The sequence below is a fragment of the Oryx dammah genome, unplaced genomic scaffold (genome assembly GCF_014754425.2).
Source record: "Oryx dammah isolate SB20612 unplaced genomic scaffold, SCBI_Odam_1.1 HiC_scaffold_3, whole genome shotgun sequence".
Classification (NCBI taxonomy): domain Eukaryota; kingdom Metazoa; phylum Chordata; class Mammalia; order Artiodactyla; family Bovidae; genus Oryx; species Oryx dammah.
Window position 1 is genome coordinate 109,651,236 of NW_024070187.1, and position 27,718 is coordinate 109,678,953.

The 27,718-nt window shown below is 46.0% G+C and overlaps 1 protein-coding gene across 2 annotated transcripts in view; it reads left to right on the plus strand.

Moving 5' to 3' along the window:
• BST1 (bone marrow stromal cell antigen 1) overlaps positions 1-26,504 on the plus strand; it is a 27,028-nt gene extending 524 nt beyond the window's left edge. Inside the window, exons 2-10 of one of the 2 annotated variants that reach the window (XM_040237556.1) lie at positions 1,203-1,329; positions 4,112-4,247; positions 9,677-9,759; positions 13,887-13,963; positions 14,504-14,596; positions 15,931-16,017; positions 19,565-19,624; positions 20,608-20,693; positions 25,311-26,504. In XM_040237556.1, coding sequence (XP_040093490.1) covers positions 1,203-1,329; positions 4,112-4,247; positions 9,677-9,759; positions 13,887-13,963; positions 14,504-14,596; positions 15,931-16,017; positions 19,565-19,624; positions 20,608-20,656 — 712 coding nt within the window. In that variant the 3' untranslated portion in view covers positions 20,657-20,693; positions 25,311-26,504. The remainder of the gene's footprint in view (positions 1-1,202; positions 1,330-4,111; positions 4,248-9,676; positions 9,760-13,886; positions 13,964-14,503; positions 14,597-15,930; positions 16,018-19,564; positions 19,625-20,607; positions 20,694-25,310) is intronic. The other variant, XM_040237555.1, reaches the window with a different exon arrangement.
• The last annotated feature ends 1,214 nt before the right edge of the window (positions 26,505-27,718 follow it).

The following is a 27,718-nucleotide window of genomic DNA, read 5'->3' on the forward strand; positions in this document are numbered from 1 at the left end:
GGGGTGGGATAAAGGGGAGGGGAGGGTAAAGAGGCAGGGGTGGGATAAAGGGGAGGGGAGGGTAAAGAGGCAGGGGTGGGATAAAGGGGAGGGGGATAAAGGGGGAGGGTGGGAAAAAGGGGGTGGGGTGGGACAAATAGGGAGGGGGGTGGGGAATCTACTGGGTGCCTGAGTGCGCTGTAGGGGTCTGGAGGTGAATCTGTGTGTGTGTATGTGTGTGTGTGTGTATGTGTGTGTGTAAGTGTGTAAAGATGAAGAGGGTGTATGTGGGGGCTCGTGGATGGGGATGAGGCAGCGGTGTGTTTGGATCGCAACCAGCTTAAAATTTAAGCAGAATGCTCAGACCCAGGAACGTGGTCTCCAGCTGGAATTCCCGGAGCCCAGCTACTTTGAGAGTTCAAATTTCACATCTTCTCATTTAGAGGACGTTTAAAAGTCTGAGTCTCTCTTGCCAGCACTGTGGTTCTTAGTCATTTTTGTTCCTTCTTGGGACCTTTTCAGTTTTCACAAGGCCCCTTTTTTGTGCCATTTGTTTTTATTGAGACGCATTTTAGGCAAATTAAAAAGAACAGAGAGTAACACGGGGAACACCCATGTTACTCACTGCCCAGCGAGAGAAATAACAAGGTAGGAAAGGCGTGGGAAGTGTTTTTGGAAAGCCAGGCGGGACTTAGGCGTTGCTCCGGGCTCTGGAGGTCATGCTTCCTGCCTTAGCGGGAGGTGGAAGCCCTTTCCCACACGTGGTCCTCACTCCTGAGTTTACTAACACGAGGTCCTGCCTGTCCACCTGATCTCACCTGGCCTCCAGGCCCAAGATGGACCTGTGTCTAAGCGAAGGGGTACCTGAAGCCAGGAGCCCATGTGATTTATCGGGATCCTCTCCTTCTAGTTCCCTGCATTCTCTGCCACCTCTGGGAGCCTGTTCTAAGTTCCACGAGATATACGTGGCACCTCTGAAAGACACTTCCACTGTCAGCTTTCTGAATCCATCACCAAAGTTATTTTTCTTCCTCTTCTGAATTGGGGTTAATGCATGAGTCACGGCAATTTCCTGTCTTTTTTGTATGCCCACTTCTGTAGTGCTGATATTTGACAAAATCACTCATAAAAACACTTGGAGAGAGAAGAGGAAATGTATCATGCTGGAATGTAGTCTTTAAAAAAAAAAAACCCAACCCAAACAAACATGTGCTTTTCTGCAGGGACAAGAACTGCACAGCCATCTGGGAAGCCTTTAAAGTGGTGCTGGATAAGGATCCCTGTTCTGTGCGCCCCTCGGATTATGACCTTTTTATTAACCTCTCCAGACACTCCATTCCCAAAGACAAGGTAACCCCGCCTTCAGACACTGCTCTGCTTCATCAAGCAGCCAACTCACAAGGAGTGCCAGTTGGCTGGTAGGAAGGTGGTTCTGTCTTCACTCATGCCCTTGGGTCTCCTGTCTGTCATGGGCAGAAGGAGCTTTCTTAAGTCAAGAACTCAGTGCAGGAACCACTAGAACACCAGGGTGTCACCCCACGTTTCCTATGGGACCACTGCACCTGGCCAGTTCTGACCAATCTCCATCCTGACCTACACCAGAGGGTTGAACCTTGAGGACTTCAGAAAACCCCTCTCCCAATATCCTTCCAGGAGACCAGTCCCTCCTCTCATCAGGCCTTAAGATGATGTCCATTCAGGACCAGTTCCTTTAAGAAACTGGACCAGTTTTGAAACTGGACCAGTTTCTTTAAGCAGTTTCTTTTAGAAACTGGTCAAGTGTACACAAGTGGTTTACGTGTGTGCATCCTGTCTGCACTCTAGAACCTAATACAGTGAACGTAAATGAAAACATCCTTGTAAACTGCTTGTTTAGAACACCTTGAGTTTAGAGAAAGCTAGATACCATTTTTATTTCTCTGCCATAAATTCCTTTTTTCTTAATGAAGGACATATTTATTTTTGATATAAAATCTTAACTTGATTTTTTAAATTGTAAAGTCATGTAGCACTGATGTTTACAAATGAAAACATCGGACTGTTTTTTTTTTTTTTTCTTTTTTTAGGTAAATGCAGGTGAATGGAACTGGGAGGTTCTAACGTATAATAGGCTCAAAATGTGCTTTTTGAATATACGTTGCCATTTGAATCTTGCAGTTGCTCTGTCAGTGAGAAGAGGAGCTGTTACTGATTTTCTTTTCTTTCGGCTGTGCTGTGCAGCATGAAGGATCTCAGTTCCCTGACTAGGAATCAAACCTGCAACCCCTGCCATGGAAGTGCAGAGTCGTAGCCATTGGACTGCCAGGAAAGTGCCTGCATGCATGCGTGCTAAATCGCTTCTGTCATGGCTGACTCTTTGTGACCCCATGGACTGTAGCCCACCAGGTTCCTCTGTCCATGGGATTCTCCAGGCAAGAATACTGGAGTGGGCTGCCATGCCCTCCTCCAGGGGAACTTCCTGCCCCGGGGATGGAACCTGCATCTCTTAGGTGCATTGGCAGCTGGGTTCTTTACCACTAGCGCCACCTGGGAAGGCTCAGGGAAGTGCCTGGGGGCTGCTGTATTTGTCCTCCTTTCTCATAGACTTTGACTGATAGACTCATAACACTGAGCTACTCTTATGTAGCAGGCATTGTTCTCAGGGTTTCAGTTGCAATAGGGAACACAGTCTGCCCTTGGGTAGCATCCAGTCTAGACCAAGACCTTGGTTGGGATACTGAGGATATGGTGGTGTGATGAGGGGAATATTGTTATTTGTGTTATTAGTGTCTGAAAACACTGTAACTTTATAGGAGAAAACTATAAAATATAATCTAAAAGCAATGTGTTTCTGAGGCACCTTACCCTTTAGGAATCCATGTGTGATTGTATGTCATCTTAGTCACAGCTGTGAGAGAAGAGAAAGGGTTCATACTCCCCATTTCCTACGTGTGGAAACTGAGGCAAAGGGAGATGACTTGCTGTGTTCATGATCACACATGTAGGGCGTGACAGACCCAAGATTTGAACCCAGGTCCCTTGATTAAAAAAAAAAAATTCTATCATTTTTTAAGTACTAGAAAACGTAAGTATATGTGTGTGTGTGTGCTTAGTCACTAAGTCATGTCCAAATCTTTGTGACCCCATGAACTGTAGCCCACCAGGCTCCTCTGTCCATGGGATTTCCCAGGCAAGAATATTGGAGTGGGTTACCATTTCCTCCTACAGGGGAATCTTCCTGACCCAGGGATTGAAATGTGTCTTTTGCATTAGCAGGCGGATTCTTTACCACTGGCCCACCAGGGAAGCCTATATATATGTATCTACCTATCTACTTTGTTTTTACTGCTGGGAAAATATTTTGTTAACATTTACATGTTACCCTTGCAATAAAGGGAAGAGAGCTGGTGTGTGTTAATCACTCAGCCACGTCCAACTCTTTGTAACCCCGTGGACTATAGCCCACCAGGCTCCTCTATCCGTGGATTCACCAGACAAGAATCCTAGAGTAGGTAGCCAATCCCTTCTCCAAGGGATCTTCCTGACCCAGGGATTGAACCCAGATCTCCTGCGTTACCACCGTCTGAGCCATCATCTAAGCCATCAGGAAATACCTATCTACTTTTTTTCACTGCTGGGAAAATATTTCATTAGCATTTGTATGCTACCCTTGTAATAAAAAGGTTTGCTGGTGGCTCAGATGGTAAAGAATCTGCCTGCAATCCGGAAGACCCAGATTTGATCCCTAGGTTGGGCTTCCCATGTGGCTCAGTCAGTAAAGTATTTGCCTGCAATGCGGGAGACCTGGGTTCAATTTCTGGGTCAGGAAGTTCCCCTGGAGAAGGAAATGGCAACCCACTCCAGTATTCTTGCCTGGAGAATCCCATGGACAGAGGAACCTGGCAGGCTACAGCCCATGGGGTGGCAAAGAGTCAGACACGACTGAGCAACTAACACACACCTGCAGTAAAGAGGAGAGAGTTGGTAGCCCTCTCCACGGGGCTCAGTGAAGACAAAGACAAGGTTTGTCTGTCATAGGCAAGTCTCAGTTGGATGAGAAATGATTGTCCTGACTTGTCTTGATGATGCTGTGCCTGAAGGAATCTGTTGTGATTGTATTTTATGTTTTCATTTTGTGTTGATTTTTCCTCAGTCCCTGTTCTGGGAAAACAACCACCTCCTTGTCACCAGCTATGCAGAGAACGGCCGCCGCCTTGTACCACTCTGCAATGTTCTGTATGGCAGGGTCGGAGATTTCTTGAACTGGTGTCGACAGACAAATGCCTCAGGTAAGACTTCTGCATGTATCACAAGAAAAGTCAGTGTTCCTATCTACTATGGGGCTTCCCTGGTAGCTCAGCTGGTAAAGAAACTGCCTATAATGCAGGAGACCCCGGTTCTATTCCTGGGTTGGGAAGATCTGCTGGAGAAGGGACAGGCTACCCACTCCAGTATTCTTGGGCTTCCCTGGTGGCTCAGCTGGTAAAGAATGCACCTGCCGTGCGGGAGACCTGGGTTCAATCCCTGGGTTGGGCAGATCCCCTGGAGAAGGGAAAGTCTACCCACTTTAGTATTCTGGCCTGGAGAATTCCATGGACTGTATAATCCATGGGATTGCAAAGAGTTGGACATGACTGAGTGACTTTCCATGCATTTGCCATTTTTGTTAAATGCTTTCATATGCATTTATCTCATCTGATTGCCCTCAAATCCTCCCAGGTAAAGTGGTCATAATAATAATAATTAATAACAGCAATAGAGAGCATCCATCTTTGCTAGGTGCTGTTCTAAGCACTTTACATATGCAGTATGTTCCCTACATATGAACGAGTTACATTTCAAGAGTGTGTTCTTAAGTCCAATAAGGTAAGCTAGGTACCCGACTAACACAGTCAGCTAGATAGTACTGTACTGTGATAGGTTCATAATACTTTTCACACAAACAATACATAAAAAACAAACACAAGAATAAAGAAAACACGTCTAACCTTATAGTACAGTACCTTGAAAAGTAGAGGACAGCTGGCATACAGGGGCTGGCATCCAGTGAACAGGCAAGAAGAGTTACTGACCAGAAGAGAGAGAGGAAGTGAGAGATGGTAGAGCCGAAAGATCGTCAGCATAGGAGACGGAGGGCAAGCTGTGACTTCACTCATGCCCGTTGATGATGGTACAGCTTTGGGTTCCTTGCTGGAACCAGACGCACACTCACATCTTTGAAAGTTCGCAACTTGAAGCTTTGTAGTAGGGGAGTTACTGTATTAACTCACTGAATCCCTGCAGTGGCCCCATGGGACAGTCCTCTCCTGATTCCTATTCTGACAAACGAGGAAACGGAGGCACAGCAAGGCTGAGACACTAGCTCAGGAGTGCGCAGCATGTTAGCAGCAAAGTTAGACCATCTGACTTCAGTCCTGCTTGACTCTGTCTCACTATCCTCAGAGGGGTAAACTGAGGCTGAAGGCAGTTAAATGACTTGAGGAACTGGGACCGAGATTTACCCCTCTTCCCACTGGTTCTGAAAGCACACCAGACCACTAGCTAATATTTTGAAATTCAGATTGTCAACTGAAAAAGAAAATGCACAATGTTAGAGCTGTGAGTCAGTTTTATTTAGGGCAACATGAAGACTATAGTCTGGGAGACAGCATTTCAGATAGCTCTGAGAAAGTGCTCTAAGGAGGCAGTGGGGAAGGTCAGTGTTACGTATGATTTCAGTGAAGGGGGTGCATACAGTCAGGTACGCACTTTGGCAAAGACTGGCTGCTAGTCACGAGGAGCAGACATCACCACGAAGGATTTTAGTGCTTTTCTAGGTACGAGGAGATGCAAGAATTGGGTTCGTTAGGAGATGCAAGAATTGGGTTCGTTAAAATCTCTTGAAAATATCTGACTATCCGAAGACCTGTTCTGCCAGCTTTTCTCAGAGCACAGAGCGCCTCATTCTTGATCTCCACCCTAAACTCTTTTTAAGGGGTGTTGAAGGGCAGCAACTGCAGTGGCTCATGATTTAATCCTTGTAGAGGTGGATGGAAAGTGCCAACTTGTAGTTGGTGAGATCACAATGAAAGTTAAAGTCACAGAAGCTGACCTGATGGTAATACAGACACTCCTCATTCATCGACTCCTGCTGGCGATACAGTGATCTCTGCCCTCAGGGAGCTTGTAGCCTTGGTGGTAGGCGAGGGCAGGGCATTTAGTCCAGAGACGTGTACTCTGAGGCAGGAAGGACTGGGTGCTCAGGAGTAAGCAGAGAGAGACACCAGCATGGATCAGAGACTCTGGAAGCTTCCCAGAAGCTCTTAGCTCTCAGTGAGTCTTACACACCAAGCAGGACCAAGGCCAGCAAAGAAGTGGATGCGGGGAGGTGGCCCTTTCGTGAAGACTGGAGATTCTTCCTCCCTGGGTATTGGAGTCATTTTAAAAGTTAACTTCAGTTCAGTTCAGTTGCTCAGTCATGTCTGACTTTTTGTGACCCCGTGGACTGCAGTACCCCAGTCCTCCCTGTCCATCACCAACTCCCAGAGCTTGCTCAAACTCATGTCCATCGAGTTGGTGATGCCATCCAATCATCTCATCCTCTGTCGTGCCCTTTTCCTCTCACCTCCACTCTTTCCCAGCATGAAGGTTTTTTCCAAGGAGTCAGTTCTTCACATCAGGTGGCCAAGGTATTGGAGTTTCAGCTTCAGCATCAGTCCTTACTGACGGGTTAACTTACTATACATAAAAGTTAGCTTACTGTGTATAAAAGAGACAACTAATGAGAACCTACTGTGTAGCACAGGGACCTCCACTCAGTGCTCTGTGATGACCTAAATGGGAAGGAAATCCAAGAGAGTAGATATATGTATATATATAGCTGACTCAGTAAAGAATTCACCTGCAATGTAGGAGGCCCAGGCTCAATTCCTGGGTTGGGAAGAGTCCCTGGAGAAGGAAATGGCAACCCACTCCAGTATTCTTGCCTGGGAAATCCCATGGACAGAGGAGCCTGGCGGTCTACAGTCCCTGGTGTTGCAAAAAGTCAGATGCAACTGAGCCCCTGACACACACACAGCTGATTCACTTTGCTGCACAGCAGAAACTAACACAACATTGTTAAGGAAACTATACACCAATAAAATTTTTAAGAAAGTTAAAGAAGATGTTGACCTAAGCTCCGTTCTGTTTCTCCTCCATTCATTCATCCATCTTAAAGTTTGTAGAGTTCTTGCTCCACGCCAGTGTTTGCTCTTCTAGGCACTAGGCACACGAGAGAGAATAAACCATCCAAACAACACCTGATCCTCACAGGGGTGAAGATAAAACCATAAATAGGCAAGTGATCGTTTATAGTCTGCCATACTGTTGACGGCTATGGAGAAAAACAAAGTAGGGAAAAGAGGGTGGGGAGTGCTGGCTGATGGGGAAGGGAGAAGAAAGCCTTGCAGTTTTACATGGGTCCAGAAAAGGCCTCACTGAGAGGCTGGCATTTGAGTAGAGGCCTGAAGGAGATGAGCAAGAACATTTCCTGATGCAGGGAACTGCAAGTGCAAAGGCCCTGAGGTGGGAGTGTGTCTGGCAGATTCAAGGAACAGAAAGGCAGGCAGTCAGTGAAGAGGCAAGTCATCGGCTACGAGGCTAGGGAAATAAAGGGCCAGACGGCACAGGACACTGAGGACGCTGGGTTTCACTTTGAGTGAGATGGGAAGAATGGCAGGGTACAGATTAAACAGCCAAGGACATTCTTCCAGTGGACTGTGATCAGGAGACCACAGTTTGATTATTCTGCAGAGGGTGGGGGAGGCTGAAGGGGGAACGTGTTGGAAAGACTTCAAAGAGAGGGAGTTGTTACTGAGTCACTCAGTCGTGTCCTATCCTTTTCGATCCCATGGACTGCAGCATGTCAGGCTTCCTTGTCCTTTACTATATCCCAGAGTTTGCTCAAATTCATGTCCATTGAGTCAGTGATGCTATCTAACCATCTCATTCTCTGCTGCCCTCTTCTCCTTTTGCCTTCAATCTTTCCCAGCATCAAGTTCTTTTCTAATGAGTCGGCTCTTTGCATCAGGTAGCTAAGGTATTGGAGCTTCAGCTTCAGCATCAGTCCTTCCAAAGAATATTCAGGATTAATTTCCTTTAGGATTGACTGGTGTGATCTCCATGCAGTCCAAGGGACTCTCAAGAGTCTTCTCCACCACCACAGTTTGAAAGCATCAATTCTTTAGCACTCAGCCTTCTTTGTGGTCTCTCTCATCCGTACATGACTACTGGAAAAAGTATAGCTTTGACCAGATGGAAGAGAGGGAGACTGTGGTATTAATAGAAATGAATATTTGGTCTTGGTCCCCTGGTTTCTGGTAAGGCTTTTGAAAACTTTGGTGTTGAGGAGTGATAAGAGTGTCTTTTGTATAGTAATTTGATGAGTGGTGGTTGGGAGCCCCTAGGTAACTTTTGATGGGGGCTGCTTGCCAAAAAAACAGAGGCATCATTAGAAAACTGGAACTTTCAACCCCATCCTCCGTCCTCTGGGAAGGGGAGTGGGACTGGAGACTGAATCAATCACCAATGACTGACTCAGTGATGCCTACATCATGAAACCTCCATAAAAACCCCTCTCTGATGGGGTTTGGGAAGCCTCCAAATTGGTGAGCACCTTAAGATGCTGGTACACCCAGAGGGGCCAAGGAATCATCATGCATTTCCCTTCAAGAAGTTCACATGGTGCCCTGCTTGGTCCTCCTTGGAATGAACTGGCAATGAGCACTTCCTCCTTTGTTTTCTTTTTTTAAATAGAGTAAATGGGGGACAAATCCCATTATATAGCTGCTGAATTTTGCCCTTAAAATTTTTAAACATGATACATTTTAACTTTTTGTATATTTTAAATGTTATAAAATTTCTGTTTTCTGGCTAAGGACTGTTATTGTCTGGGTCTGTTTTTCTTGTATTTACTTCCAAGACTTGTGCTTATTACAGAAGATATTTCTCCCAATAAAGCAAATATATATATATATATTTCAGGCATATACATTTTAAATATTTATAATTTAATATGTGTATAATTTATAATATAATATATAATTTTGGATATATATATCAATATATGTTGGAGTAGGAAATGGTAACTCACTCTAGTATTCTTGCCTGGAAAATTCCATGGACAAAGGAGCCTGGCAGGCTACGGTCCATGGGGTTGCAAAGAGTCAGACAGGACTGAGTGAGCACACACACACACCAATATATGTATCACTGGCTAGAACTCCAGCAGAGAAATAACCCATCTGTTTAATTCTCCATCTTCTTCACATTTATGTGGAGCAGAATGATAAATGTAAATATCTTCTTATCAGGGGTTAGATGCTCCTCACCAGGCTTCTTGTGGTCTAGGTAGACAGAGCTATGAATTTTAAGCCCATACATGTTCTGTAGAATGTGATTCAGTATATTTTGTTGGAGGGACTTCCCTGGTAGCCCAGTGGTTAAGATTTTACCTTCCAATGCAGAGAATGTGGGCTTGAGTCCTGGTTGGGGAGGGCTCAAGATCTCGTGTGCCTCTTGGCCATAAAGCCAAAATGTAAACCAGGAGCAATATTGTAATAAATTCAATAAAGATTAAAAAATAATCCACTAAAATCTCTATATATATATACCTATAGTGGACCCAGCAAATATTTTCAATAAATCCCTTCCTGTTATAATCTTTGCAGTGAAATGTGTCTGTCTGTTTTCCCTGTAGGACTCGACTACCAATCCTGTCCAACATCAGAAGATTGTGAAAACAACCCTGTGGATTCTTTCTGGAAAAGCGCATCCATCCAGGTAATCCTGGGGTGCACAGCGGGGCGGCAGAGCAGGTGTGGGGCCCGTGGCGCGGGCGCCGGAGGGTTCAGAAGCCTCACTGGGCCATCGCGTCAGGCCTTCATTTCCCTCTGTCCCACTTTCTGCCACGTTCTGATTCAGCCTCTTTGCTCCATAAAGGCGTGAGGATTTAAGAAGCTGAAATGCTTAATGCAGTGCCTGGCGCAGAGAAAATATTCTACATGGTAGCTTCAGATGCGGGTCTTCAACAGTCGTTATTGTTACTGTTGTGTCGCGGTTGTTGTTAGCATTGCAAATCAATGTGATATTGGTTGCGATGTGAAGTGGCATAATCCCTGCTTTACGGAAGAACCTGGGGCACCTGAGGCCTATATGTGGGGCTCAGAAGCGTCCAGAAGGCTGATATTCATGGGGCAGGAGATGATAGGAGACCAGAGATAAACTGGAGGTGCCGAAAGTGAAAGTGAAGTCACTCAGTTGTGTCCAACTCTTTGCAACCCCATGGACTGTAGCCTCCTAGGCTCCTCCATCTGTAGGATTTTCCAGGCAAGAATACTGGAGTGGGTTGCCATTGCCTTCTCCAGCAGATCTTCCCGACCCATGGACTGAACCCTGGTGTCCCGCATTGTAGGCAGACGCTTTACTGTCTGAGCCACCAGGGAAGTCCCACGGTCCCCTAAAGGCCAATCTGTTTCTCGGAGAATATCATCAGTAGAATTGATAGCGATCAGTAGCTAGAAAACACCAGTGACTGCAGCTTACATTTCCTGTCACCAGCATTAGACCAAAGATTCCAAATAAGAAGGTGACATTTTTAGCTCAATGCCCGACAAAGAGCAGTTGACTGTTATCTGCATTGGCTAGGGCTCTGGCGATGTCCCGTCCTGCCACTGAGCCCCTTTCAGGGTTATCTGTGTCCCTTTCGGTCTCATTTCCTGCCCTGGATCACCAGGTGTCCACAGGAGCCACTGTTCATCCCGGCGAGGGACTCTTCGGTCAAATCTTCTGCTACAGGGGCAGTTTGGAACTAAGTGGAGGGTGGCTCCCGACAAAGGTGTTCTTATTCCTCTCTCTCCTGCCAGCTCTGGGGAGCCCTTGGTCTGTGCCCGCTCCCCACAGGTTCTGCCTGGAGTGCAGACTCCAGGGGGTGAGCTACCCGAGCCCCTCATTGAGGAGTGGGGGGCTGTGTGTGGCCACATCGTCACCTGAACGTGGGGTCCTGATGACCAAGCAGGGGTGACGTCAGCATCAAATGCAGAGAGACCCATACATTACCCAGTGGACCCACCCCATTTCAAAGTGTGCTCCAAGTCACAAACGGAGTCTTGTAACCATGCTCACCCTTTACGACTGGAGAAGGAATTGGCAACCCACTCCAGTATTCTTGCCTGGAGAATCCCATGGACAGAGGTGCCTGGCGGGCTGCAGTCCGTGCAGTCACAAATAGTGGGACTCGACTGAGTGACTAACACAAACACTCACACATTTTATGAACCCTCAGAATATGCTGGGTAGTCTGAACGTGAAGTGAGATAGTATAGTATTGATATACTGACGAGGAGAGGGTCTGAACCATGGCAGAGAAATATGCCATAAATAGTATCATTTTAAATAATTTGATCATCACAGCAATCCTATGGGTAGGGACTCTTACTACCCTTGTTTTACAGATAGGAAAACGAGGCCAAGAAACTTAATCGGACTAATTACTGAGCTAATAAGTGTAGCAACTGGACACCGTGACTTCATACAGCCTCACTGTATCTGCATTCCTTTTTCTTTTATTTTTTTGGCTGTGCCATGTGGCATTCAGGACCTTAGCTCCCCGACCAGGTATTGAACCTATGCCCCCTGCAACGGAAGAATGGCGTCTTAACCACTGGACCACCAAGGAAGTCCCGACATGCTTTGTTTTAATGAAAAAAATTTTTTATCACCAGTTTAATAGCTGCTCATGATAGAGAATGACAATTATAGAAAAAAATAAAGGAAAAAAAACAGTCATTCACATTCCTGCTACCTAAGAGCAAATCATTTATCACAGTGGTCATCAGACCTTGGCATTTGCAGATTTAACCTCGAATGTTCACATGTTTGGAAGCAATCTGAGACAGGTGTGGTGGCATGGAGCAGAGTGTTGCGGCTGGTATTGGGTGGCCAGGCTCTCCTGGTGGCTCAGATGGTAAAGAATCCACCTGTGATGCAGGAGACCAGGGTTCTATCCCTGAGTCAGGAAGGTCCCCTGGAGACGGAATTGGTGACCCACTCCAGTGTTCTTGCCTGGAGAATTCCATGGACAGAGGAGCCAGGCAGGCTACAGTCCATGGAATCACGCAGTTGACATGAGTGAGCGACTAACACTTAAAACTTAACACTGCCAGAGAGCAAGCCCGGCCTTGCGTATCTCACATCTGCGTGACAACCCTGCCCTGCTCCACCTTCAGTCTAGAAGAAGCATTTTATCAGGGAACTCATATGTTCCAGTAGTGTGCTGAGCAGCAGATTGGGGAATTTCTCTGGCCCTGTCTCTGCCTTAGGAATTTTGGGGGTTAACTAATTCCCACACTTCTGCTCATTCGTTTTTGTGTTTTTCTTTCTTTATTTGACGCCACCGAGTCTCAGCTGTGACAGGCAGGATATTTTCAAGTTGCAGCACACAGGAGCCAGGTCCCTGACCCAGGATCGAACCATGGCCCCCTGAACTGAGAGGCGCAAGAGGCTTAGCCACTGGACCACCAGCGAAGTCCCCGCCCATTCATTTTGAACACAGTTGAGCGCAGGCATGCTCTGTCCATCTTGTCTCACACTGTGCTCTGGATGTAAGCACTTCTTGGGCTATGGCCAGTCTTTCGTAGGCCTTTACCAGTGGCTGGGTCATGTTTCCGACGTGTGAGCACCACGATGGACTTACCCTTCCCTGGGGCTGACTGTTTAGGTTGGTTACAAGCCGTGCTTCCGTAGAACTCCCTGTGCACCAGGGGATCCTTCGTGACGTTTCCTGAGTATGTCTGGCTCATCGTCTGGGCGTGTGTTTTGCATTCACTCTGTCTCTTGCAGTTGCTTCTGTGTGACTTGCACTGGCTAACAGGATGTGAGTAGGAGTGACTGCGTGACTTCTGGGTGTGTGCGTGCATGCGCGCCAGGTCACTTTAGTCATGTCCGACTCTTTGCGACCCCATGGACTGTAGCCCAGCAGGCTCCTCTGTCCATGGGATTCTCCAGGCAAGGATACTGGAGTGGCTTGCCATTTCCTCCTCCAGGGGATCGTCCTGCCTCCAGGATCAAACATGAATCTTCTGTGGCTCCTGCATTGCAGGCAGGCTCTTTACCATTGAGCCACTGGGGAAGACTTGAAGAGCTGGTCTGTGGCTTGCCGCTTTTTCTCTCCCTTCACTGATAAACTATGACTCTGCAGATGTGGGGACTTCATCAACTCAGGTCCCAGAGCAGGAGCATATGCAGGAAAACCCAAACCCCAAATCCGAAAACCAGTAATACACATGTAGCATGTGCATGAAATAAACCTTTCTTGTTTAAAGCCACTGGGATTTTTGAGACTGTTTGTAATGGCAGCAGCGTAAGATAGCGTACACTGGTTGATACCAGGTTGGAATCTGATAGTGTTTTGCATTCTTTTATTTTTAAAAAAATAGTTCTTTATCTATGTTAGCTGTGCTGGGTCTTTGTTGCTGCTTGAAGGGGCTTTTCTCTAGAGGCAGTGTGGGAGTTCTCTTTGCAGTGGCTTCTCTTCCTGCAGAGCCCAGGCTCTAGAGCGCGGGCTCAGTAGTTGGGGCACACGGACTTAGTTGTTCGGTGGCCTGTGGGATCTTCCCAGACCAGGGATCGAACCCATGTGCCCTGGATGGGCGGGCAGATTCTTAACCACTGGACCAGCAAGGGAGCCCTGTATTGTTTTATGAAGGTAGATGACAGGCGTGAGGTTTGCACATTTCAAAGCAATTTGCTTTCCAAGATACGCCGATTTACATCCCTTCTAGCTCTGTGGAATACCAGATTTATCACATCCTTGTCAGTATTGAGGACTGTCAACTGAAAAAAATGGTTGACTCTTTCGTAGGTGAAAATGGTGTCTTGGCTAACTCAAAATGCTTGTTTCTTTTTTGCAGTATGCAAGAGATAGTTCTGGGGTGATCAATGTCATGCTGAATGGGTCAGAGCCAGCAGGAGCCTATCCTGTGAAAGGGTGAGAGTGCGGGCCCAGCATATATGACAAAGAGGCCAAGATGTCTTTTCAATCGTTTTGAATGGAGGCGTAAGAGGATCATCCCCATATCCCAATCTAGTGCTTTTGTAAGTTCAGCTGGAGCAAAACCACTGAATGACCTGGACATCAGAGCCACGTCCATGCCTTTATACCACTAACAGCTGAATGCACGAATGCAATAAGTAACCTAAAAGTTAAAGCTGAAAAGAAACCCCCAAAGGGCTTCCCTGGCAGCCCCGTGGTAAAAATCCACCTGCCCATGAAGGAGACCCGGGTTTGATCCTTGAGTCAAGAAGATCCCTGGAGAAGGAAATGGCAAGCCACTCCAGTATTCTTGCCTGGAGAATCCCATGGACACAGGAGCCTGGTGGGCTACAGTGTATAAGGTCTCAAGACTTAGCAACAAAGTCACCACCAACAACAACCCCCAATAGTGTTAAAACTAATGTGTAAATCAACTAACAATGATATGGGAACAGTGTCATATTGCTTTAGGACTTGACAAAACGTGTTTCTCAGTTTTTTTGCAGATTTTGAAATTCCTTACCTCCAGAAGGATAAAATCACACGAATTGAGATCTGGGTTATGCATGAAATCGGAGGACCCAAGGTGTAAGTTGTTATAGTGCTACTGGTGATGCTCATGGTACAAATGTGCTTTTCTTGGATGTGATATGATCCAGTCTGATTTACCTGTACGGTTCTGGGGAAGCCACTGTCTTCTCTGTTCATAGTGTGGTGGGCAGAGAAAGGCAAAGGCTTGACTTTCTGAAATGCCACGAGTCAGTCCCGAGCTCAGAGAGAAAGCCTCCTTTATCCAGAGACTCCTCTCAGCCTTTCTGAGTGACCAGGGCAGCATCAGATAGGAGAGGGCCTCATGCATTCGTGTGGGGCAAAGCCAATTTTTTCTCTCTGTCATTGGAAGTCCGAAAACCTCACCAGGAGTTCTCAGAATTGATTCATGGACTATGTAATGAAGACATTCTTTTCACAGAACAACCAGCTTCATAACTGGGTCTCAGATAACTGGCTGAGAAAGCTTTTAAGATCCACACTTTTCTGGGAAACCCCTAACTCAATGGTTGCATCGGCTCAGATATCAATGCAAGCTTGAAGTCATCCTTTTTTTTTTTTAACTTTTTATTTTGTATTGGGGTATATAGCCGATTACATGTTGTGATAGTTTCAGCTGAACAGCGAAGGGACTCAGCCATACATGTACATATATCCATGTAGTGTCAATGGCACTGAGATGCAGGACTGAACCTTTAACAACAGGGGACTGCCTTTTATGAATTATGCTCAGATTGTATAAAGGAGCCCAAGCAGGAATTAAAAATAATGGCAGAGAGGTACATACATGGACACACAGACATGGGCAAACGCAGATTAAACACGCATTGGGCAGCAGAATTGGGTTGTTATGTTCTCAGTCTCGTCGGAATAAATACGTTTAAAAAGTCGAAAGTGATGTACATCAACATGTTAGCAGAGGTTATAGCCAGTGATGTGAGATTTAGACTCCCCCCGCCTTATTTTTTTTTTTTTTTTGAGTTTTTTTTAACAGTTTTTGATTTTGTATGTATTTTCTACTTCCATCTGAAGATCGACTTAATACGCTGTGGGTTGGATAAGGGGGCAGTCAGTTCGCTCGGAGCCCAAGCCCAGCGCAGCGCTGCGTGTGCAGTGCGGCTGGGATGCGCCCTGTGGTCCACCGCGCATGCGCCAGAGCAGGCCTGGTCATGGATGTGCGTGACTCACAGGCTTCGGACAGGTTTAAAGTTCACATCTGCACGTGGGAGCGGCGGCTCGGGGTCCCTCACCACCTCTGGGTTCAGAGAATCTGCCACGTATTTCTCCAGCGAGGAGTAGATCTCAGTAGCACGTGGCCAGTATAACTTTTCTTTAACACGGAATATGTGTGTATGTCTGTGTTTGTGTGTCAGGGAATCCTGTGGAGAAGGCAGCGTGAAGCTCCTGGAAGAGAGGCTGGACAAGATGGGTTTCCAGTACAGCTGTATCGATGACTACCCGTAGGTGGAAGATTGTAATCCGTTGTTCAGTCGCTAAGTCGTGTCCGGCGCTTTGCAACCCGCCCTGTCCTTCACTGTCTCCTGGAGTTTGTTCAAATGCATGCTTATCGAGTCTGTGACACTATGGAACCCTCTCATCCTCTGCCGCACCCTTCTCCTCCTGTCTTCCATCTTTCCCAACATCAGGGTCTTTTCCAAAGAGTCGGCTCTTCACATCAGGTGGCCAAAGTATTGGAGCTTCAGCTTCAGCAAAGTGCTTATATTCAAAGAAGGAGCAGGGGGCTGCTGAAAAGGGTTTTCAGAGGTCAGCCCCAGAGTCCATGGAACTGTGCCTTCCTATTGTCACTGGATCTGGGGACTGGTAGTGCCTTCCAGCTAGAGTTCCCCCTGACCCCCACCCCCTACTGTCCACAGCCCTTTTTAAGGATGCTTAAAGGATGGACATTTGTCCTTTATCATTTGTAAATATCTGGTTTCCTCCTCACTCGCTTACCTGCATGGGGAGTGACCTCACATGAGGACTGTGACCCTTGCTTCTCTGGATGCCACGCTACCTGTGATTTATATTAAGGGGAGTTTGGGATACTTACAGAGAGATGCTTGGTGGCTGTGGACCAACCGAAAAGTCATCATAGCTACCGTTTATCACAGACTTTATGGGCCAGGTACTTTATATACATGTAGTCAGAGATCATTTCAGGGTTCTTCTGATTCTTGGAAATGTAAGTTTGGCTCAAATTCTGGGATGATTGAAAGCCCTCCCCTGGCCTGGGAATTCCTCACCTATCGCTTCCTGCTTCTCTATGTGCCTGTTATGTGTTGGCTCCTGAGTTTGCAGGCCTGTTTGTTTCCCCGGGGGCTGGAGCCCAACACTTCGGTGACTTAGGGGCTTTCCCGAAGGTTTGTGGATGCGGCAGGGAGCACGTTACATCTGCAGCCTTTACCAGCGCCAGAGACTGTCCAGCTGGCCCTGCTGCCGCCCTCTGGCCTTCTCAAAAGGCACCTGGTGACCCTCCCACCTGAGCAGAGCCCCCAGAAGTGTGGGTCTCCCCTTCCTCAGGCCTCCCCGCAGCAGAACAGGCCCGTTCTTCCCCCACAGCTTGAAGCTGGACTGTTTTCCTCGGCTGTTATTGCTAACGCTCTCAGAAGACTCTGAAGTCAGGTGTTGTCGTTACCCTGTTTTGAACACAAAGTAAAGCACATCCTCTTGTTTTGGAAATATAATCTGTGTTCAGGAAAATGCAGAAAACGTAAGGATCCAGTTGGATGAATTTTCCCCAGGTCACCGAACATGTGTACCGGGATTAAGAGGCAGAGCGTCACCAGCACCCCGGTCTCTCCTTGGTCTCCCTTTCAGGCTCCCCATCCGCCTGTAGTAGGAACCACTCTCTGGACTTGTAAGACCATAGATTCATTTTGTCTGTTTTATATAAATATCCTCTTTTCATGAATGTGTTAATGAAAGGTCAGAGGTTAAGTGAGTTTCCCAAAGTTACCACTGAGTCACAGCTGAGTTTTGAACCCATCACTGTGTGACCCTGAAGCTTCCCCTTTTTCTTTCTACTCTAAGATTCCTCCTTTCTTACAGCATCAGGTTTTTGTAAATTAAATAAATGGCAATTCTGATTCTAAAAGAGCTCAGGGATAGGAAAAAAAACGGCTAAATATTCCACAGTTATGACCACTTTGCTTTGGCCCAGGGACTTCCCCGAGGAGGCTGTCTTTTTACAAGTCATCAGGTCAAGTGGGAGCCCAGGGTTGCCTTCCTGACTCGCAGCTGTGAGCCTTGAGGACTCAGCCTGCTTTTCCTGAGTCACGTTGCCCCACCTAAGCTGGCCCCAGGCTGTGCCCTTGCGTGCCTGGCTCAGCCCCCAGCTCCTATTTCTGTACCACCTGTGGGCTCTCTTGTATTCAGATGGGATTTTATTTCTCCTGGGCACCCAGAGGAGATAACAAAGGTGAGCAACCAGGGTTAACAGATCAGACTCAAGCCCAGATATAAGTGAGAATCCCCTGCCCGTCAAATTTCAGGTGACACTGATCTCTGTGCCACGGCGGTCGAACTTTCTCCCCAAGTCCTGCAGATCGTGGCAAGGTCCTTCTTCAGAGCCTCTCTTGCCTCCTGTTTTCTGCTTTGCGTTGCATTGACCCACACTCCGTGAAACTCAGTGCGTGTTGGTGGGGGAAGAGGGGAGGCGTGAAAGCAATAACAGGCTACTTTAAAAAAATTAGTATTAGTTTTTGGCTGTGCTGGATCTTTGTTGCTGTGAGGCAGCTTTCCCTCATTGCAGCCAGCAGGGGATTCCTCTCTAGCTGCAGTGCTGGGGCTTCGCTTGTGGTCAAACATGAGCTCCAGAGCTCAGGCTCAGCAGCTGGGGTGCTCGGGCTGAGTTGCCCTGCACCGCGTGGAATCTTCCGAGACCAGGGATCGAACCCGTGTCCCCTGCGTTGGGAGGCGGATTTGCAACCAGTGGCCCACCAGAGAAATCCAATAACAGACTACTCTGTTTAAAAAAAAAAAAAAGGTCAGAAACTTTGTATATATATCTGAACGGTGTCCACTGAGTAGAGAGTCCTAGGGAAGGGTCACGTAGCATGCCATAGACAGAATGCTCTCCTTTTCTTCCCAAGTCCCGTCCAGTCACCCTGTGGCTGACTGACATCCTCTCTTGGCCTGCCTCTCACTGCTACCAGGCCCCCGTCTTCACTGCTACTTTCCCTTCCCTCCAGACTGTCCTGGAACCCGCATCTTCTTCACTGAAGCCCAGGCACCAGCCATTACCCAAGTGCTTCAAGTCCAACCTTCTGCCCAAGGATCTTATCAACAGATTTTCCAAGCAAAGTTGTACATCTTTACAGAAGTGGTTCCATGCCCAGGCTCTTTGGAGGGGAGGTTCAAAGTCAGCTCCGCAACTCGCTACTGTGAGAACTTGGCCAAGTTCCTCTGGACAGCTTTCTCAGCTGTAGGTCGCAGATAATAATTTGTTGTTGTTGTTCAGCTGCTCAGTCATGTTCAACTCTGTGACCCCATGGACTACAGCATGCCAGGCTTCCCTGTCCTTCACCATCTCCTGGAGTTTGCTCAAATTCATATCCCCTGAGTCCTTGATGCTATCTAACTATCTCATCCTCTGCCACCCTCTTCTCCTGCCCTCAATCTTTCCCAGTATCAGGGTCTTTTCCAGTGACTTGGCTCTCCGCATAAGGGGGCCATAGTATTGGAGCTTCAGCTTCAGCATCGATCCTTCCAGTGAATATTCAGGGTTGTTTTCCTATAGGATTGACTGTTTTGATCTCCTTAGTACCTGCTTTGTTCAATTGTTGTAAGGAGGGGATGACATCATCTGTGTAAAATATTTAATACATAATCAGATTTTCTGGTACATAGTAAGTGCTCAACAAATGACAGCTAATATTTTTGAAAAGAAACTGTGTCCTTCAAGGTCAGAGACTTTGTATATCCAGTACCTTGCAGGTTCCCCATAAATGTATGATGAATCATACGTTTGAATCATCCCTTAAATATTAACTTGTTTTCACTTTGCAGACCAGTGAAGCTCTTAACGTGTGTGGAACACAGCACTCATCCTGACTGTGCCTTAAGTTCGTAAGTAAATGTTTAAGTTAACTTTCTGCTTCCTGAAGATAGCCAGCCCTTACTATTTACAGGACGCTGGGGGGTCACAGTGTCATTTATGCCCACCCCCTGAGATGCCCGGCTGCAGAGTAACGTTGGTACTTGTGCACTGCCCTGCTCTCCATCTCTGAGCTGCTGGGTCAGTGCAGGTTTGCTGAGCATCCATGCAGCTGAGCTGACCCCCACGTGTACCATGGGGGCAAGGCCACTCCGGCTGCACCAGCTGCAGCACAAAGGCTGGACCTGGGGTGGCAGGACCACAGTTTAAAATTTACTTCTGTGGGCCTCAGAAATGAAAGCTATTTTACCAGCAAAAGTGGGCTTATTTGGGGGGACCTCCCTGGTGGTTCGGTGGTTCAGACTTTGCCTTCCAATGCAGAAGGTGTGGGTTTGATCCTTGGCTGGGGAGTTAAGAACCCGCACCTTGTCTCGTGGCTTAAAAACCAAAATGTGCAACTGAAACAATATTATGACAAATTCAATAAAGATTTGAAAAATGGTCCACACCAAAAAAAACCTTTTTTTTTTTTTTTTTTTTTTAAAGAAAGTGAGTTTATTTGGGACCAGTCGAGGAATCGCAGTTTGGGACAAGCAAGCTATAGAAAAAGCCACAGGCAATACTGGAGTGGTAGCCTTTCCCTTCTCCAGGGGATCTTCTCAACCCAGGGATCGAACCCAGGTCTCCCGCATCGCAGGCAGATTCTTTACCAGCTGAGCCGCAGGGGAGGCCCAGAGAATGAAGGAAAGGGGTGTTATTTTATAGAGAGAAGGAGGATGTTGGGAAGGGGTGTTTTGAATGAGAGTCCATCAGAGAAAAGTGAGAGCTCAAGGTGATGAAAGTTTCTCTTTGGCTGAGTTGCTGGAGTAGTCAGCTCCTTACAGAAGATTGTGTGTACATCTTTCCTGCTGTGGCCTCTAACTGACGATTTGTTCCTGTCGGTGGTTCTTTTGAGGTCTGTAACTGACAATTCTTCTTTAATTGATGTGCCTGGCCCTACCTAAGAGCGCCCCCTTCTGGCCTCCTGACTCCATTTTCGGGGTGAGGTTTCTCTTGAAGTTTCACATTTCTTAATTCTGATATATTTTTAAATCATATTAAACTTTTGAAACGATAATGCATGTACATAGGATGAAATCCAAAGTTACAAAAGGGCAGAAAAAGTGAGAAAGTTTTCTTCCTCTGTTTCTAATTACTCAGTTTCTCTGTGTGTGTGTGTGCTCAGTTGGGTCCGACTCTTTGCTACTCCATGTAGCCTGCCTGGCGCCTCTGTCCATGGGATTTCCCAGGCAAGAATACTGGAGTGGGTTGCTATTTTCTTTTCCAGGGGATCTTCCCGACCCAGAGATCGCACCTACATTGCTTGTGTCTCTTGCATTGGCAGCCGGACCACCTGGGAAGCCCAATTTCCTTACCCAGAGACAACTACTATTTCTAGTTTCTTTTGTGTCCTTCTAGAATATTCTGTGTTTGTTAGAACACACGTTTCTCTTTTTCATTTCATATAAATAAGAGTAGACATAGGACTCTGCAACTTGCTTTTTTCACATAATGGTATCTTAATGTCATTCCCCTACCTGTGGTGTTCTGTTGTATGCATATGTCATCATATGTCATGATTCTTTTCTTTTTTTTTTAATTAACATGGGAGATACTCTGTTTTTTCTAAAACTTTTGATTTTGTATTGGAGTATAGTCTATTAAGAATGTTGTGATAGATTCAGGGGGGCCAGCAAAGGGCCTCAGACACACAGATGCACATAGCCATTGTCGCCCAAGCCCCCCTCCCATCCCGGCTGCCACGTAACACTGAGCAGAGTTCCATGTGCTGGTCAGTAGGTCCTTGTTGGTTCCACTTTAAATATAGCAGTGGCACACATCACGCAGGATTGGTGAGGATATGAGGAAGCAGACATATTCGTGTTACTGACATAAGGCCTTGCTGTGTCAGGCAGGGTTCAGAGGAGAAAATCAGCTTTCTCATCTTGGCCCCAGTTTACTGTTCAAAATGTATTCCCCTACTCCGTCCTGGCCCTAGGTCGCAAAAGTAGGAGAGCAAATTTCACTTGCTTAGGGATAGGGGAGAAAAGGACTTTTCATCTGAAGAAATTCAGAATTTAGTGAGCAGTTGTTGATATAAAGCCAACTTATATTACTTTTCTGTTTAGTAACAGTCTGTATTTTTTTTTTTATATTTAACTAATTTATAACATTTTAGAGGATTTAGCATATACGAATAGCTCTTGGAATAGCCCTGTGATTCCAATATAAATTTAACTTTTAAATAACTGATTTTAGACTTAGAATTTTTGGTTGAAAGTTATTAGAGATTTTTACTTTTTTAAATCAGTCGTTGGTGCTGTTCAGTTGCTAAGTTGTCTCTGACTCTTTGTGACCCCGTGGACTGCAGCATGCCAGGCTCCCCTGTTCTTTAAATCAGTACTGAAATGTTTAAGAATAAGATTAAATGTTATACATTTATTAAATTTACTGGCATCGAGTATTTGAGAAGATTTTGCTCACTTGAAGTCACTTAACAATATTTTATAAAGAAAATGTAATATTTTAAAATGAAAGTTTAAAAGACTCTAACCTAAAATGTTCTGGGAATTAGAATAATTTTGAAGCCCCCTTAGAAGTTATTATCAGAGGTCATTCGGCTTTTAAATTAGAACAAGACTATTCATAAATGAAATAGAAAAAGTGTATGGGAAAGTCAAGATTTTGAATTTATTAATGTAATAGCTAGAATTAATGTTTAAAACCAAAGTAACTGCAAGTAATGTGTTTTTCCCTCTGCATAAAATGCTGTCCTCAAGCACAACCCCACATTGGCCTGAAAAGCTTAAGCTAACATGTGTCAAGTCAGTGCAGAGAATGTGGACCCAAACATGTAAAGTAAAAGAAAACAAAAGTATATTTCTGTTTGTGCATGATATTGAATGTAAATGGTAGAAATAGATCTGAGACGATAAACTCCCAATCGCTAACAGTGATTGCTTCTAGAGAAGGGAGTGAGAACTGGGGAAAGGTGACGGGAGACCCACTATTCCTGTGCTCAGTTCTGTATTATTTTATTTTCTTAAAAAGTAAAAATAAGTGTATCTCTGTCTTAATGGGTTAATTATTTAAAAGTAAAAACTAATCAATTTTGAGAAACCTATATGCAGGTCAGGAAGCAACAGTTAGAACTGGACATGGATCAACAGACTGGTTCCAAATAGGAAAAGGAATACGTCCAGGCTGTATATTGTCACTCTGCTTATTTAACTTCTATGCAGAGTACATCATGAGAAACGCTGGGCTGGAAGAAGCACAAGCTGGAATCAGGATTGCCAGGAGAAATATCAATAACCTCAGATACGCAGATGACACCACCCTTATGGCAGAAAGTGAAGAGGAACTCAAAAGCCTCTTGATGAAAGTGAAAGAGGAGAGTGAAAAAGTTGGCTTAAAGCTCAACATTCAGAAAATGAAGATCCTGGCATCTGGTCCCATCACTTCATGGGAAATAGATGGGGAAACAGTGGAAACAGTGTTAGACTTTATTTTGGGGGGCTCCAAAATCACTGCAGATGGTGATTGCAGCCATGAAATTAAAAGATGCTTACTCCTTGGAAGGAAAGTTATGATCAACCTAGACAGCATATTGAAAAGCAGAGACATTCCTTTGCCAACAAAGGTCTGTCTAGTCAAGGCTATGGTTTTTCCTGTGGTCATGTATGGATGTGAGAGCTGGACTGTGAAGAAAGCTGAGCGCCAAAGAATTGATGCTTTTCAAGTGTGGTGTTGGAGAAGACTCTTGAGAGTCCCTTGGACTGCAAGGAGATCCAACCAGTCCATTCTGAAGGAGATCAGCCCTGGGATTTCTTTGGAAGGAATGATGCTAAAGCTGAAACTCCAGTACTTTGGCCACCTCATGCGAAGAGTTGACTCATTGGAAAAGACTCTGATTCTGGGAGGGATTGGGGGCAGGAGGAAAAGGGATGAGATGGCTGGATGGCATCACCGACTCGATGAACGTGAGTGTGAGTGAACTCCGAGAGATGGTGATGGACAGGGAGGCCTGGCGCGCTGCGATTCATGGGGTCGACTGAGCGACTGAACTGAACTGAACGACTGAGCGACTGAACTGAACTGAACTGAACTGAACTGAATCAATTTTGAATGAACGAAGTCTAGGCAACCCACTCCAGTGTTCTTGCCTGGAGAATGCCAGGGACGGGGGAGCCTGGTGGGCTGCCGTCTATGGGGTCGCACAGAGTCGGACACAACTGAAGCGACTTAGCAGCAGCAGCAGCAGCAGCCGAGGAACCGAATCAGACGTGCAGTTATAGACCATGTCCAGCAGGCGGAGCCATAGTACAGCTCTGTGGACTGCTGGAGATCGCTTTAGCGAAAAAGAGGTGATCAGCACTCAGGTGAGGTAAGCAACCGTAAGCCACTCATGCGAAGAGTTGACTCATTGGAAAAGACTCTGATGCTGGAAGGGATTGGGGGCAGGAGGAGAAGGGGACGACAGAGGATGAGATGGCTGGATGGCATCACGGACTCGATGGACGTGAGTCTGAGTGGACTCCGGGAGATGGTGATGGAAGGGAGGCCTGGCGTGCTGCGATTCATGGGGTGGTAAAGAGTCTGACACGACTGAGTGACTGAACTGAACTGAGAGAGCCAGGGAATAAAGACATCAGGGTATTTCCTAATTCTAAAAACGTTATCTTTGACTGCTTTCAAAGAATTCATTACTTCTGTTTTTAAAACTCTGGAGGTCAGATCCTAATTGCTATGGCCACATTCCCTAATTCGGCCAGAGCCTCTCTCAGTGTCTTTTATGTCATAACTGGTTTTTCATCACCAGTTAAACTCTAATGGTGTAATATCCATCAGTAGATATTGCTGAATTTGGGTAACTTTATGGTGCATCCATACAATCAGAATTCACCCAGGAGAAAGGATGAGTACTTCCATATGTACCAGTATGGAAGCAGGTCCAAGATGTCGTGTTGGGTGAAGAAACAAATTGTAGATTCCATTTGTGCTTAGATGAAAGGATGTGTTAATTTCTTTGCATGCACGTGGGAGTGTCCTGAGAGGACAGCTCAAACTATCAAGAATTATCTCTATGCAAAGTGGGAATAGGGAGGCCTGGGTAGGGACAATCCCCTGGAGGAGGAAATGGCAACCCACTCCAGGATTCTTGCCTGGAGAATCCCATGGACAGAGGAGCCTGGTGGGCCCCAGCCCATGGGGTCGCAAAGAGTCGGACACGACTTAGGGACTGAACAACGAAGAAGCTTTTACTTTTCACTTTGTAACTTTCTGTGCTACTTCTTTATTTTGAATTGACTTACTAATGTTGGCTGTGCTGGGTCTTCGTCACTGTGCGTGGGCTTTCCCTAGTTGTGGTGAGTGGGGTTACTCTCTAGTTGCCATGCTTAGGCTTCAGGAGCTCACGCTCACAGTCTTAGCTGCCCCACGCATGTGGGGTCTTCCCGGCTCAGGGATCCAACCTGTGTCCCCTGCATTAACCACTGGACCACCGGGGAAGTCCCTTTCTGCACTATTTAGATTTTCCTGCAGTGGGCGTGTATTTTTGAAAGTCGGTGCCATGCATCAATACTGACTTTTTTCCCCTGTTTCCTTTTTAATTTGCAGGGCAGCAGCGTCTACTCAAAGGGAAGCCTTTTATGCAGTACAAGGTGCCTGCTTTATCTTTCCTCTCTTAGCAGCTTTCGCTCCAGTTGCTCAGATGTAACTAGAAACTCAGTCATGCTGCCCTGAGTGGCCCGCAGGCCTGAAACCTGCCCTTGCCCAGTCATCCTTGTTCTGTATACACTGAGTGGTTCCCTTGTCTAAAGAAGCTTCCTGCTGGCTGAACACTGTTCTGAAACGGATTGTGAGTGATATACATGCTCAGGATTTCAGAAATTAATCTAGTTCTATTTAGCTGGTTAAAAACAACTTCATTAGAGCAAAGTTAGTTATTTTCTTATTTTCATAATACAATGCACTGAGACACAGACTGTCTTATATAAGCAAACATTTTAAGAAAATTTTAGTACAACTGTGTATATATTTTCATATATTCTTATGCCATCAGCAGGGCATACTGCCTGTTTGTTAACAGCTTTGAATGTATGTATACTATACAAGTATATTCAAAGATGTTTGGTAGGCAAAGAGTTATGTATGAAGATGTCCATTTAATGGTTATTTATAATGAGGGGGAACTAAAAATTCTAGTAATAGGGAACTCTTTGCTTATGGTTTAGTATATCTGTAGGATGGGATATCATTCAAATAGGAAAAGTCATGCTTATCAGCCCAACTGTCCTTCAGCTGGTGAATGGAGGAGCAACTGTGGTACATCTATACAGTGGAATACTATAGCAGTAAGAAGTAACCAGCTATGGATAAATGAAGCAGTGTGAGTGAGTCTCAGTTGCATTGTGCCAAGTGAAGGAAGCCAGACCGAAAGGCTAGGTACTATATAATTCTATTTACAAGACATTCTGAAAAAAAACAAAATTATAGGAATGGAGTACTTTTCAGCCTCAGCATTAAGACTGGAGAGGGCACTAACTGAAAAGGAGCCCATAGGGGTTCTAGTGGGGGTGACGGGTTGTTCTGGATCTTGACTGTGGTGATGGTAACAGGAGTCTCTGTGTTTGTCAACTCTCCTTCCAGTTTTTTTCAGAATTGCATGCAAAGGAGTCATTTCATTGTATGTAAATTATTTTCAGAGAACATTTCATGCCATATAAAAATGTCAGTGATAAGTGTAAGATGTAGAATGTAAAACTGTTTCTCATGTGATCCACTTGTCAAATAAAATACAAATGTAACACATCAATGTGTGTGTGTATTACCTAGACATACTTAAATGAATGAATCAGACCAATCAGTCCTGAATATTCACTAGAAGGACTGATGCAGAAGCGGAAGCTCCCATACTTTACCCACCTGATGTGAAGAGCCGACTCATTGGAAAAGACCCTGATGCTGGCAAAGATTGAAGGCAGGAGGAGAAGGGGGTGACAGAGGATGAGATGGTTGGATGGCATCACCGACTCGACATGAATTTGAGCAAACTCCGGGAGATGGTGAAAGACAGGGAAGCCTGGCGGGCTGCAGTCCATGGTCACAAATAGTCAGGCACGACTTAGGAACTGAACCACGAGATGAATGAAAGGAAGCGTTAGTCGCTCAGTCGTGTCTGACTCTTTGCAACCGCATGGATTATAGCCTAGCAGGCTCCTCTGTCTGGAATTCTCCAGGCAAGAACACTGGAGTGGGTTGCCATTTCCTCCTCCAGAGGATCTTCCCAACCCAGGGATCGAAAAGAAGCCCAAATGCAGAGCAGTAATCTCTGCAGAATGGTCTTTTCAGTGATTCCTATTCTTGACTTTTGACCTTTTGTGTTTTCCAAATTTTCTTTAATAAGCTCACATCCCTTTTCTAATCAGGAAAAGAAAACGAAACCTGCCTTCTGTGTATGGTCATTCAACGCAACACACACATTTCCAGAAGACGAAAACAAAACCAGAAGTTGTCACGGACACTTCTCTGTTCTTCCTCCTTATTTTTTCACAGAGGTCGGGTGTGGGAGGTTCAGATGTGAGAACTGGCGTAATCTGGTACCCTGGTGCCCACAAGTGGTAATGGGAGCTTTCACTTTCTGTCATTTCCTATAAACCTCCGGAGAGAAAAAGAATTGCCCATCTCAGGCAGAGCTGTTCCTCAAATGTGCTCATCTGAGAGCAGGGCTCTCTCTTCCTCCTGACTTCACTCCATTTTTTTGTAAACACTTGCCCAGAGTCTGATGGTCATTGTGTATAACATGTATTTACAGTTCAACCTTGTGCGTCTCTAGAGAGCGGCTGAGATGCTGCCCTGGGCGTGTCTCACTGGCAATGAGCACAGGTCTCCTCATTAGCTCCCCATGCTGCCTGTCTCTTCCTCCCCTGGTTGCTCCTCATCGCCCACCACTACCCCTCTTGTGGGGTCCACACGCTCATCCACCCCTCCCCATGGTGCTCACTCCAGGGTTCAGGAGAGGCCAG